Raw genomic sequence first — 12,575 nt, 5'->3', positions numbered from 1 at the left:
AGTCTGATTCAGCCCATTGGCATCTCATGAGTTTGAAGGGACTGTGTGTGTGGACACTTATCTCCTAAGCCTTGTGTTATCTGCAGTAGAAAGGAGCGAGACAAACGGCTAGGAGAGAGGAGAGGAGGAGAGCGAGAGAAAGAAGATAAGAATATTCCCATGAGAATAAAGCCCTTTGAATTTAATTGAAAGAGATGTATACAGCCATAATATGGCCACAAGAGACAGCTCTATTTTTATTTATTTAACTAGGCAAGTCAGTTAAGAACAAATTCTTATTTACAATGACGGCCTAGGAACGGTGGGTTAACTTCCTTGTTCAAGGGCAGAACGACAGATTTTTACCTTGTCAGCTCGGGGATTCAATCTAGCAACCTTTCGGTTAGTGGCCCAACGCTCTAACCACTAGGCTACCTGCCACCCCGGTATTCCTTTGGAACATTTGTGAGTGTAATGTTTACTGTTAATTTTTTATTGTTTATTTCACTTCTGTTCATTATCTATCTAACTTGCTTCGGCAATATAAACATACGTTTCCCATGCCAATGAAACCCTTTGAATTGAACATGAATTGAGAGAGAGAGAGAGAGAGAGAGAGAGAGAGAGAGAGAGAGAGAGAGTGAGAGAGAGAGAGAGAGAGAGAGAGAGTCCCTACATGCTTCACCACCTCTGCTATCACCTCTGCTATCTCTGACCATTTAGGTTAATCACAGATCAGCTGATCTCCACTGAAGGAGATGTTAGGTTGTATCACCACCCAATCTACCCTTGTCAAAGTCTGACCTCACAACTCTAACACTAGACCAAACTAAGATGACTCAATTGACAATAAAGGCATGTAAGGGAGGGACCTTTCTAATAATCAATCAATCATTCACTAACTACAATAATAAACAAATTAGGGACCGTTTCAATTCCTAATCAGTCTCTATTGAATTGAGAGCCAAAAGCTGACCATATATCTATAAACACTGACTAATTTCATTACAGTGAAGCCACAAGAGAATGAGAGAATGACCAAGCGCACCTGGAAAAGCCCAAAGACAGAAAGAAAAACATGACTCTTTCAGCTGCTTGTAGTGTCTCTCACACGCACACACGCAAGCACGCACGCGCTTTCACACATGCACACACGGCCAATGACTAGTGAAGATGTCACCGGAGGGGATGGCTGCTGTTGTACTGGCTCTTAACCAACCGTGCAATTTTGTTTGTTTTTTCACCTTTTTTGTAACTCATTTTGTACATAATGTTGCTGCTGCCGTTTATTATGATCGAAAAGAGCTTCTGGACATGAGAACAGCGATTACTCACCTCGAATTGGATGAAGAATTTTTCTTTAATGAGTCGGATGGGAAGGATGTACTCCAAACACGCGTACAGGCCCTCCTCCCCGTCATTCGCTGGAGAAAGAAACTGCGATTTTGCAGACAGAGATCGGGGTGCCTTGTGAGGATCAGGCGGCGAGATGCTAATCTGTCTTTGTCATTTTCCATCCGTACTGTTAGCTAACGTTCAATTGCTGGAAAATAAATGGGACGAACTGAAAGCACGTAAATCCTACCAACGGGACATACATTTTTTAAATATCTTATGTTTTACTGAGTCGTGGCTGAAAGACGACATTAAGAACTTACAGCTGGCGGGTTAAACACTCTATCGGTAGGACAGAACAGCAACCTATGGTAAGATACGGGGTGGGGGCCTATGCATATTTGTTAAACAACAGCTGGTGCACGATATCTAAGGAAGTCTCAAGGTTTTGATCGCCTGAGGTAGAGTATCTCATGATAAGCTGTAGGCCACACTATCTAGTTTTCATCTGTATTTTTCGTAGCTGTCTACATACCACCACAGACGATGATGGCACTAAAACCGCACTCAATGAGCTGTATTCTTCCATAAGCAAACAGGAAAACACTCATCCAAATGTGGCGCTGCTCCTGGTGGCCGGGGACTTTAATGCAGGGAATCTTAAATCAGTTTTACCTAAATGTGCAACCAGAGGGGAAAGAAACTCTAGACCACCTTTATGCCACACACAGAGACGGTTACAAAGCTCTCCCTCGCCCTCCATTTGGCAAATCTGACCATAATTATATCTTCCTGATTCCTGTTTACATGCAAAAATTAAAGGAGGAAGCACCAGTAACTTGGTCTATAAAAAAAGTGGTCAGATGTAGCAGATGCTAAACTACAAGACTGTTTTGCTAGCACAGACTGGAATATGTTCTGAGATTCTTCCGATGGCATTGAAGAGTACACCACACCAGTCACTGGCTTTATCAATAAGTGCATTGATGACGACGTCCCCACAGTGACTGTACGTACAAACCCCAACCAGAAGCCATGGATTATAGGCAACATTCACACTGAGCTAAAGGTTAGAGCTTCCAATATCAAGGAGCGAGACTCTAACCTGGAAGCTTATAAGAAATCCCGCTATGACCTCCAACAAACCATCAAACAGGCAAACCGTCAATACAGGAATAAGATCAAATCGTACTACACCGACTCCGATGCAAGCAGGATGTGGCAGTGCTTGCAAAGAGAAGCACAGCCGAGAGCTGCCCAGTGACACGAGCCTACTAGACAAGCTAAATAACTTTGATGCTCGCTTCGTGGCAAGTAACACTGAAACATGCATGAGAGCACCAGCTGTTCCGGAAGACTCTGTGATCACGCTCTCCGCAACCGATGTGATACCAACTTGTTTCAAGCAGACCACCATAGTCTCTGTGCCCAAGAACACTCAGGTAAGCTGCCTAAATGACTACCGACCCACAGCACTCACGTCTGTAGCAATGAAATGCTTTGAAAGGCTGGTCATCGCTCACATCAAAACCATTATGCCAGAAACCCTAGACCCACTCCAATTTGTGTACCACCACAACAGATCTCTATTGCACTCCCCACTGCCCTTTCATACCTGGACAAAAGGAACACCTATGTGAGAATGCTATTCATTGACTACAGTTCAGCGTTCAACACCATAGTGCCCTCAAAGCTCATCACTAAGCTAAGGATCCTGGGACTAAACACGTCCCTCTGCAACTGGAACCTGGACATCCTGACAGAACGCCCCCAGGTGGTAAGGGTAGGTAACAACACATCCGCCACGCTGATACTCAACATGGGGGCCCCTCAGGGGTGCGTGCTCAGTCCCCTTCTGTACTCCCTGTTCCCTCATGACTACATGGCCGTGCATGACTCCAACACCATCATTAAGTTTGCAGATGACACAACAGTGGTAGGCCTGATGACCGACAATGATGAGACAGCCAATAGGGAGGTCAGAGACCTGACCATGTTGTGCAAGGACAACAACCTCACCCTGTGGACTACAGGTAAAGGAGCACCGAGCACGCCCCCATTCTCATTGACGGGGCAGTAGTGGAGCAGGTTGAGAGCTTCAAGTTCCTTGGTGTCCACATCACCAACAAACTAACATGGTCCAAGCACACCAAGACAGTCGTGAAGAGGGCACGACAAAAACCTATTCTCCCCCAGGGGACTGAAAAGATTTGGCATGGGTCCTCAGATCCTCAAAAGGTTTTACAGCTGCACCTGACGGGTTGCATCACTGCCTGGTATGGCAACTGCTCGGCCTCCGACTGCAAGGCACTACAGAGGGTAGTGCGTACGGCCCATTACATCACCGGAGCTAAGCTTCCTGCCATCCAGGACCTCTATACCAGGCAGTGTCAGAGGAAGGTCCTAAAAATTGTCAAAGACTCCAGCCACCCTAGTCATAGACTGTTCTCTCTGCTACCGCACGGCAAGCGGTACCGGAGCACCAAATCTAGGTCCAAGAGGCTTCTAAACAGCTTCTACCCCCAAGCCATAAAACTCCTGAACATCAAATCAAATGGCTACCCAGACTACTTGCCTTGCCCCCCCCCTCCCCTTCTACGCTGCTGATACTCTCTGTTATTATCTATGCATAGTCACTTTAATAACTCTACCTACATGTACATATTACCTCAATTACCTCGACACCGGTGCCCCCCGCACATTGACTCTGTACCGGTGCCCCCTGTATATAGCCCCGCTATTGTTATTTACTGCTGCTCTATAATTATTTGTTATTGTTATCTAATACTTTTTTAGGTATTTGCTTAAAACTGCATTGTTGGCTAAGGGCTTGTAAGTACGCATTTCACTGTTGTATTCGGCGCATGTGACAAATACAATTTGATTTGATTAGATTTTGTATTGAAGCAATAAAAACAATCAAGCATCCCAGAAAAGTGCTAAAAACAGCCCACATATGTAGCCTAAGAAACAAGTTTCATGAAGTCAATAACTTACTAGCAACAGATGACATTTATATTCTGACTATCTCTGAAACTCACACCTTTGATGATACAGTGGTAGCAATACATGATTATAACATCTACAGAAAATACAGAAATACCAACGGAGGAGGTGTTGCAGTTTATATTTAGAACCACATTCCTGTAAAGCTTAGAGAGGATCTCATGTTAAATACTGTTGAAGTAATATGGTTACAGGTTCCTCTGCCTCACCTAAAGCCCATTATGGTGGGAAGCTTCTATAGACACGAAAGTGTTAACAGCCATTATCTGGATAATGTGTGTGAAATGCTTGATAATGTATGTGATAAAGAAAGAAAAAAAAGAAAAAGCTTCAAACTGTAACCAGTGTCGGCAACCTGGTTCAGATTAGTAACAAAGGGTAGTAACAAACAGCACACAAATTAAATGATCTACAGTTGAAGTCGGAAGTTTACACACACCTTAGCGAACTACATTTAAACTTTTCACAATTCCTGGCATTTAATCCTGGTAAAAAATTCCCTGTTTTAGGTCAGTTAGGATCACCACTTTATTTTAAGAATGTGAAATGTCAGAATAATAGTAGAGAGAATGACTTATTTCAGCTTTTATTTATTTCATCACATTCCCAGTGGGTCAGAAGTTTACATATAATCAATTAGTATTTGGTAGCATTGTTTTTAAATTGATTAACTTAGGTCAAACATTTTGAGTAGCCTTCCACAAACTTCCCACAATAAGTTGGGTGAATTTTGGCCCATTCTTCCTGACAGAGCTGGTGTAACTGAGTCAGGTTTGTAGGCCTCCATGCTCGCACACACTTCAGTTCTGCCCACAAATCTTCTATAGGATTGAGGTCAGGGCTTTGTGATGACCACTCCAATACCTTGACTTTGTTGTCCTTAAGCCATTTTGCAAGAACTTTGGAAGTATGCTTCGGGTCATTGTCCATTTGAAAGACCCATTTGCGATCAAGATTTAACTTCCTGTCTTGAGATGTTGCTTCAAAATATCTCCATAATTTTCCTACCTCATGATGCCATCCATTTTGTGAAGTGCAACAGACCCTCCTGAAGCAAAGCACCCCCACAACATGTTGTTGCAACCCCCGTGCTTCACGGTTGGGATGGTGTTCTTCGGCTTGCAAGCATCCCCCTTTTTTCATTCAAACATAACGATGTTCATTATGGCCAAATAGTTCTATTTTTGTTTCATCAGACCAGAGGACATTTCTCCAAAAAGTACAATATTTGTCCCCGTGTGCAGTTGCAAACCGTAGTCTGGCTTATTTTATGGCAGTTTTGGAGCAGTGGCTTCTTCCTTGCTGAACGGCCTTTCAGGTTATTTCGATATAGGACTTGTTTTACTGTGGATATAGATACTTTTGCACCTGTTTCCTCCAGCATCTTCACAAGGTCCTTTGCTGTTGTTCTGGTATTGATTTGCACTTTTTGCACCAAAGTACATTAATCTCTAGAAAATTCCTGAGGTCTTGGCTTATTTATTTTGATTTTCCCATGATGTCAAGGCCTTGAAAAATATCCACAGGTACACCTGTGATACAGTGAACGATAAGTTAAATAATCTGTCTGTAAACAATTGTTGGAAAAATTACTTGTGGCATGCGCAAAGTAGATGTCCTAACTGAATTTCCAAAACTATAGTTTCTTAATTAACAAGAAATATGTGGAGTGGTTGAAAAACGAGTTAATGACTCCAACCTAGGTGTATGTAAACTTCCGACTTCAACTGTATATGTATTTATTTATTTATTTTTATTTTTATTTAACCAGGTAGGCTAGTTGAGAACACCTTTATTTAACCAAGTAGGCTAGTTGAGAACACCTTTATTTAACCAGGTAGGCTAGTTGAGAACACCTTTATTTAACCAGGTAGGCTAGTTGAGAACAAGTTCTCAATTAGAACTGCGACCTGGCCAAGATAAAGCAAAGCAGTGTGACAGAAACAACAACACAGAGTTACACATGGAATAAACAAGCGTACAGTCAATAACACAATAGAAAAAAAAGAAAGTCTATATACAGTGTGTGCAAATGGCGTGAGGAGGTAGGTAATAAATAGGCCATAGGAGCGAATGATTACAATTTAGCAGATTAACACGGGAGTGATAGATGAGCAGATGATGATGTGCAAGTAGAGATACTGGTGTGCAAAAGAGCAGAAAAGTAAATAAAAACAATATGGGGATGAGGTAGGTAGATTGGGTGGGCTATTTACAGATGGACTATGTACAGCTGCGGCGATCGGTTGACTGCTCAGATAGCTGATGTTTACAGTTAGTGAGGGAAATATGTATTGTATTATGTATTGATCATTTACTAAAGCTGAAGAAACTTGCTTTAAAGCAGTATCCACATCCATAGGATGTAGTGATCACAATATAATAGCCATATCTAGGAAAAGTAAGGTCATTCAATTTTGTAGTGATTCTTATGTTGATGATGTAAATAATATTTGCTGGTCTGGGTAATTTTTTAAAACTAGGCAAGTCAGTTAAGAACAAATTCTTATTTCAATGACAGCCTAGGAACAGTGCCTGTTCAGGGGCAGAACGACAGATTTGTACCTTGTCGGTTCGGGGGTTTGAACTGGCAACCTTCCGGTTACTAGTCCAAAGCTCTAACCACTTGGCTAACCTGCCACCCCGTAATGAGGAGCAACCAGATGCTGCACTTGACACATTTATGAAATTGTTTATTCCAGTTAGTAATAAGCATGCACCCAATATGAAAATGACTGAAAAAATATGGTTAAATCCCCTTGGATTGATGAGGAATTGAAAAATGGAGAAGGATGAGGCAAGGAGTATGGCAAATAAGTCTGGGAGCACAACCGATTGGCAAACGTACTGCAAAGTGAAAAGTAATGCGACTAAACTGAATTAAAAAGAAACTGTACTATGAAACAAAGATAAATGATATAAAGAATGACAGTAAACATCTTTGGAGCAGCTTAACTGAAATGCTGGGCAAAAAGGTCAACTCAGCTCCATCATTCATTGAATCAGATGGCTCATTCATCACACAACCCACAGATATTGCCAACTACTTTAAGGATTTTTCATTGGCAAGATTAGCGTATTTAGGCATGACATGCCTGCAACAAATGCTGACACTACACATTCAAGTATATCCGACACACAGCTCAGACACCCATGCATACCCCACAAGACATTCCACCAGAGGTCCCTTCACAGTCCCCAAGAACAGACTGTGGGAGGCACACAGTATTTCATAGAGACATGACTACGCAGAACTCTATTCCACATTAAGTAACTCATGCAAGCAGTAGAATCAGATTTCCACAGCCTTGGACTGTGGTGAGACAAACACAGACTACACACACACAATAACATACGCACTATACACACACATGTAGATGGATGTTGTGTTGTAGATATGTGTTAGTAAAGTAGTGGCCTGAGGGCACACACTTAGTGTGTTGTGAAATCTGTTGTGAATGTATTGTAATGTTTTTAAAGTTGCATGACTGCCTTAACTTTGCTGGACCCCAGGAAGAATAGCAGCCTTGGTCGCAGCTCATGGGGATTCATAATAAATACCAACACAAACCCATTTAGCCTCTCCAGATATGATCTGTACACTGTCTACAATGACCTTTTATGACGTCATCTTAAGGCGCAGGATAGAAGGTTAACCCTATTCGCACATGACCTGACCTCTGTGAGTTGTAACATCAGCATAAGTCAATACTTGCTTCGTTTCTATAGTGATTGCATGATGACCCATAAATACGCAGAGACTACAAGCCAACTTGCAAGTGGATACAAGCGGCAATAACATGAGTACTGTGTTATATTAGGGCAGGTAATACAATATAAAGAAAGTATCTCAAGGAAGATGTTTTTTCTTTAGAATAGACCTGTTTCGGTCATGATGAGTTAACTTGGGGCCAGTACACCTGGTTCCCAGAGCAACCATCACCTAGGCTTTAGCGCATGAGGTCAATTATCTCTCCGCTACAATGGTTCCTTGGAATGCTCAGATATCTCATAGGTCCAGGCTAGGGCATCAAGACCTCATTTTGCAATCAACCCGTTCTTAGAAAATACTAGAAGTAAATGTGCGGATGTATGAACGGAAAATCAGATAGAAATGTATTTATTTAAAATAAAGTGTAAACGATGACTATAATTGTGGCTATAACTGTGACTATAGTCTTTATATCTTAGTCATCATTAAATCCTCATAGCATTACTAGGCTATGCATGTATTAGAAATGTATGACAATCACACGTAGGCAGGCCTATAAATGAGACCGTGGACGAGGCGCTCCAGATGCGGCTAAAGTTATTGGTTGAATTATTCAAAGCGAAGCGGGGTTTGACTCGCTCGCAAATCTCAGTGGGCCTACAGACAGTATTCAGTATTCTATCCTACAGACAGTATTCAGTATTCTATCCTACAGACAGTATTCAGTATACTATCCTACAGACAGTATTCAGTATACTATCCTACAGACAGTATTCAGTATACTATCCTACAGACAGTATTCAGTATTCTATCCTACAGACAGTATTCAGTATACTATCCTACAGACAGTATTCAGTATACTATCCTACAGACAGTATTCAGTATTCTATCCTACAGACAGTATTCAGTATTCTATCCTACAGACAGTATTCAGTATTCTATCCTACAGACAGTATTCAGTATTCTATCCTACAGACAGTATTCAGTATTCTATCCTACAGACAGTATTCAGTATTCTATCCTACAGACAGTATTCAGTATTCTATCCTACAGACAGTATTCAGTATTCTATCCTACAGACAGTATTCAGTATTCTATCCTACAGACAGTATTCAGTATTCTATCCTACAGACAGTATTCAGTATTCTATCCTACAGACAGTATTCAGTATTCTATCCTACAGACAGTATTCAGTATTCTATCCTACAGACAGTATTCAGTATTCTATCCTACAGACAGTATTCAGTATTCTATCCTACAGACAGTATTCAGTATTCTATCCTACAGACAGTATTCAGTATTCTATCCTACAGACAGTATTCAGTATTCTATCCTACAGACAGTATTCAGTATTCTATCCTACAGACAGTATTCAGTATTCTATCCTACAGACAGTATTCAGTATTCTATCCTACAGACAGTATTCAGTATTCTATCCTACAGACAGTATTCAGTATTCTATCCTACAGACAGTATTCAGTATTCTATCCTACAGACAGTATTCAGTATTCTATCCTACAGACAGTATTCAGTATTCTATCCTACAGACAGTATTCAGTATTCTATCCTACAGACAGTATTCAGTATTCTATCCTACAGACAGTATTCAGTATTCTATCCTACAGACAGTATTCAGTATTCTATCCTACAGACAGTATTCAGTATTCTATCCTACAGACAGTATTCAGTATTCTATCCTACAGACAGTATTCAGTATTCTATCCTACAGACAGTATTCAGTATTCTATCCTACAGACAGTATTCAGTATTCTATCCTACAGACAGTATTCAGTATTCTATCCTACAGACAGTATTCAGTATTCTAGCCTACAGACAGTATTCAGTATTCTATCCTACAGACAGTATTCAGTATTCTATCCTACAGACAGTATTCAGTATTCTATCCTACAGACAGTATTCAGTATTCTATCCTACAGACAGTATTCAGTATTCTAGCCTACAGACAGTATTCAGTATTCTAGCCTACAGACAGTATTCAGTATTCTATCCTACAGACAGTATTCAGTATTCTATCCTACAGACAGTATTCAGTATTCTATCCTACAGACAGTATTCAGTATTCTATCCTACAGACAGTATTCAGTATTCTATCCTACAGACAGTATTCAGTATTCTATCCTACAGACAGTATTCAGTATTCTATCCTACAGACAGTATTCAGTACTCTATCCTACAGACAGTATTCAGTATTCTATCCTACAGACAGTATTCAGTATTCTATCCTACAGACAGTATTCAGTATTCTAGCCTACAGACAGTATTCAGTATTCTATCCTACAGACAGTATTCAGTATTCTATCCTACAGACAGTATTCAGTATTCTATCCTACAGACAGTATTCAGTATTCTATCCTACAGACAGTATTCAGTATTCTATCCTACAGACAGTATTCAGTATTCTATCCTACAGACAGTATTCAATAAATACAAGTAAAACAAAACGAAAGAAATTATAGTTGCAACTATGGGGATAAATCATTTTGCGTTTTAACTTTCTAAATCATTATGAAAATGTGAATTATAATAGTAAAATGGCCATCTGTTACTGACTGGATGATGTTGAAATAAAGAACATCTTCACATGCGTAAAACTCTAATGATGGATGAAAGGTCAGTAAGCAATTTGACTGGTGGGCTCTTGTAATCAGCGTCCAGAATCTAAAGACAGCGCTCGATAAACCCGAGACAAATATTTAAATTCCCCCAAAAGAGGAAGGGTGATTCTGCCTATAACACGCACGCTGTGCCCTGTCCTAGAGAAAACTACAGTGAGCGTGAATATGTTGTCATGTTTCTTTTGAATTAGACACCAAATACGTGGCCCACTCAAACAACAGGCTTACAATACCTAAATATCTATAATACATCTGTACAAGATGAAATTGCATCATATAAGCATTTGGAATATACATAGCCGAGGGATAATAGTTGTTGTAGAACACACCAGCGAGATCCGCTCTGCGCAGTAGAGCGGAGCACCTCTGGTAACCTACACTGACACAGCACTGGTCATGCACGATACTGTTTGAAACAATGTTGCCCTAAATTATAAATCCGAGGCTCGCAATACAGCGATAGAAAAATAACACAACTTCAAGGCTGTAGCCTCATCAGTTGATTGAAGGTTACATGCGCACACTCGAGTCGAGAGCCCTTAACTATGAGCAAGGTAGCACTTACCCCGTGTGTCGCTTCAACTGCCCAGCTGACAGCAAGTACACAAATCCTAAAAAAAAAAAAAAAACAATTATGTATCAGACTGGCTTTAAAAATAAACAAAAGTTATACTAACTTTATAATGAAGTATTCGCGGGATACCATATTTGGCTACAGGACAGTTGTAAACTGACAAGCCACGTCAAACTATACCGCTACGACAACAGATAATTTTGAGCTCAAATAAACGCACCAGAATTTCATGTTGAATCCCGACTGGAAGAAAAAACTGGTCGTTTTCCTGGTAGCGGTCTCCCAGTCCGGTCTTCACTCCAAGCAGCTACAAGTGCCTGGACGAGCTCATTGATGAATCCAAAAAGCGTCTGTGCCACCGAAAGACGAGAAGAAAGACCAAAGAGAGAGGGAGAGAGATTTCAAATGAGGGAGAATCACGCACCAAAAGGCTATTTTCGTTAGGACTAGTTGAAATCATTAGGTTCTTTCGTCGTTTTACGCTATAAAGAATAGGGAAAGTTAAAACTCACCAAGTTCACTTGTGAAAACGTTCGTCCCTGACGGAGTTGTTTCACGCACGCAACTACTTCGCAGTGCATGAAAGCAGAGGGGCGGGCCTTTAGCATTGTCACGCATAGCCTACCCTTACCCACTGGTTACCCACTTTAATTAGAAACCCCTATGGTACTATCACTACTCGAATAAATGATAAAAAAGTCAACAAGATAGCACATTTATGTTTCATTCCTATTTAATGGGAGATTAAATACGCATGTCTTGTGACAGACGATGCAATTAAGACAGCGACCGATGAAAACATTGATACCTTGACGAGGTTGCTTTTATAAAGATGCGAAAGCTACATTACTGAACTGTAAAAGAGAAGAAAGTATTAATTGATAAATGATCACTCTTATGAGAAGGGAGTGTGATCTTTGTGGAATGTTCTACTTTGCATAATGCCGCGTTCCACTGCTAGTCTGAATTAGGGACTCTGGAATGTAGGGCCTGCTAATTGGTTGAACCTCACGTGGACTAGAACCAGTTAGCAAGTTGTACAAGTCTGAGTTTCCTAGTTCCGAATAACATATGAATGCGGCATAAACCGCTAAATTCCATATGACTTTTCCAAAAAAGCACAACATTTTTCCCCTAAATCAATATCGTAGGCATAATGGAATGCAACATGTTGGGACGACATTTGGAAATGTCAAACAAATGTATTATGTCAACACTTTAGGCTATTTGTAACCTGAGGCAACGAACAAAATTGCCCTACACAAGTGTCCCATCTGCCTCAGAAAATTGCACCAGTTTGTGTCTTCAAAACCACATTTGCCACTGAAAAAAA

General features: G+C 40.7%; 1 protein-coding gene across 1 annotated transcript in view; it reads right to left on the bottom strand.

Annotated features, from left to right (window-relative positions):
• LOC139415895 (collagen alpha-6(IV) chain-like) overlaps positions 1-11,834 on the bottom strand; it is a 222,048-nt gene extending 210,214 nt beyond the window's left edge. Inside the window, exons 1-3 of the mRNA XM_071164043.1 lie at positions 11,755-11,834; positions 11,463-11,592; positions 11,234-11,279 (exon numbers count right to left, since the gene is read on the bottom strand). Of these exons, the coding sequence (XP_071020144.1) occupies positions 11,234-11,279; positions 11,463-11,473 (57 nt within the window). The 5' untranslated portion in view covers positions 11,474-11,592; positions 11,755-11,834. The remainder of the gene's footprint in view (positions 1-11,233; positions 11,280-11,462; positions 11,593-11,754) is intronic.
• Between the last annotated feature and the right edge of the window lie 741 nt (positions 11,835-12,575).

The sequence above is a fragment of the Oncorhynchus clarkii genome, chromosome 9, assembly GCF_045791955.1.
Source record: "Oncorhynchus clarkii lewisi isolate Uvic-CL-2024 chromosome 9, UVic_Ocla_1.0, whole genome shotgun sequence".
NCBI classification, from domain to species: Eukaryota; Metazoa; Chordata; class Actinopteri; order Salmoniformes; family Salmonidae; genus Oncorhynchus; species Oncorhynchus clarkii.
The sequence above is the reverse complement of the archived record's forward strand: the minus strand, read 5'-3'. Positions and strand labels throughout refer to the sequence as shown.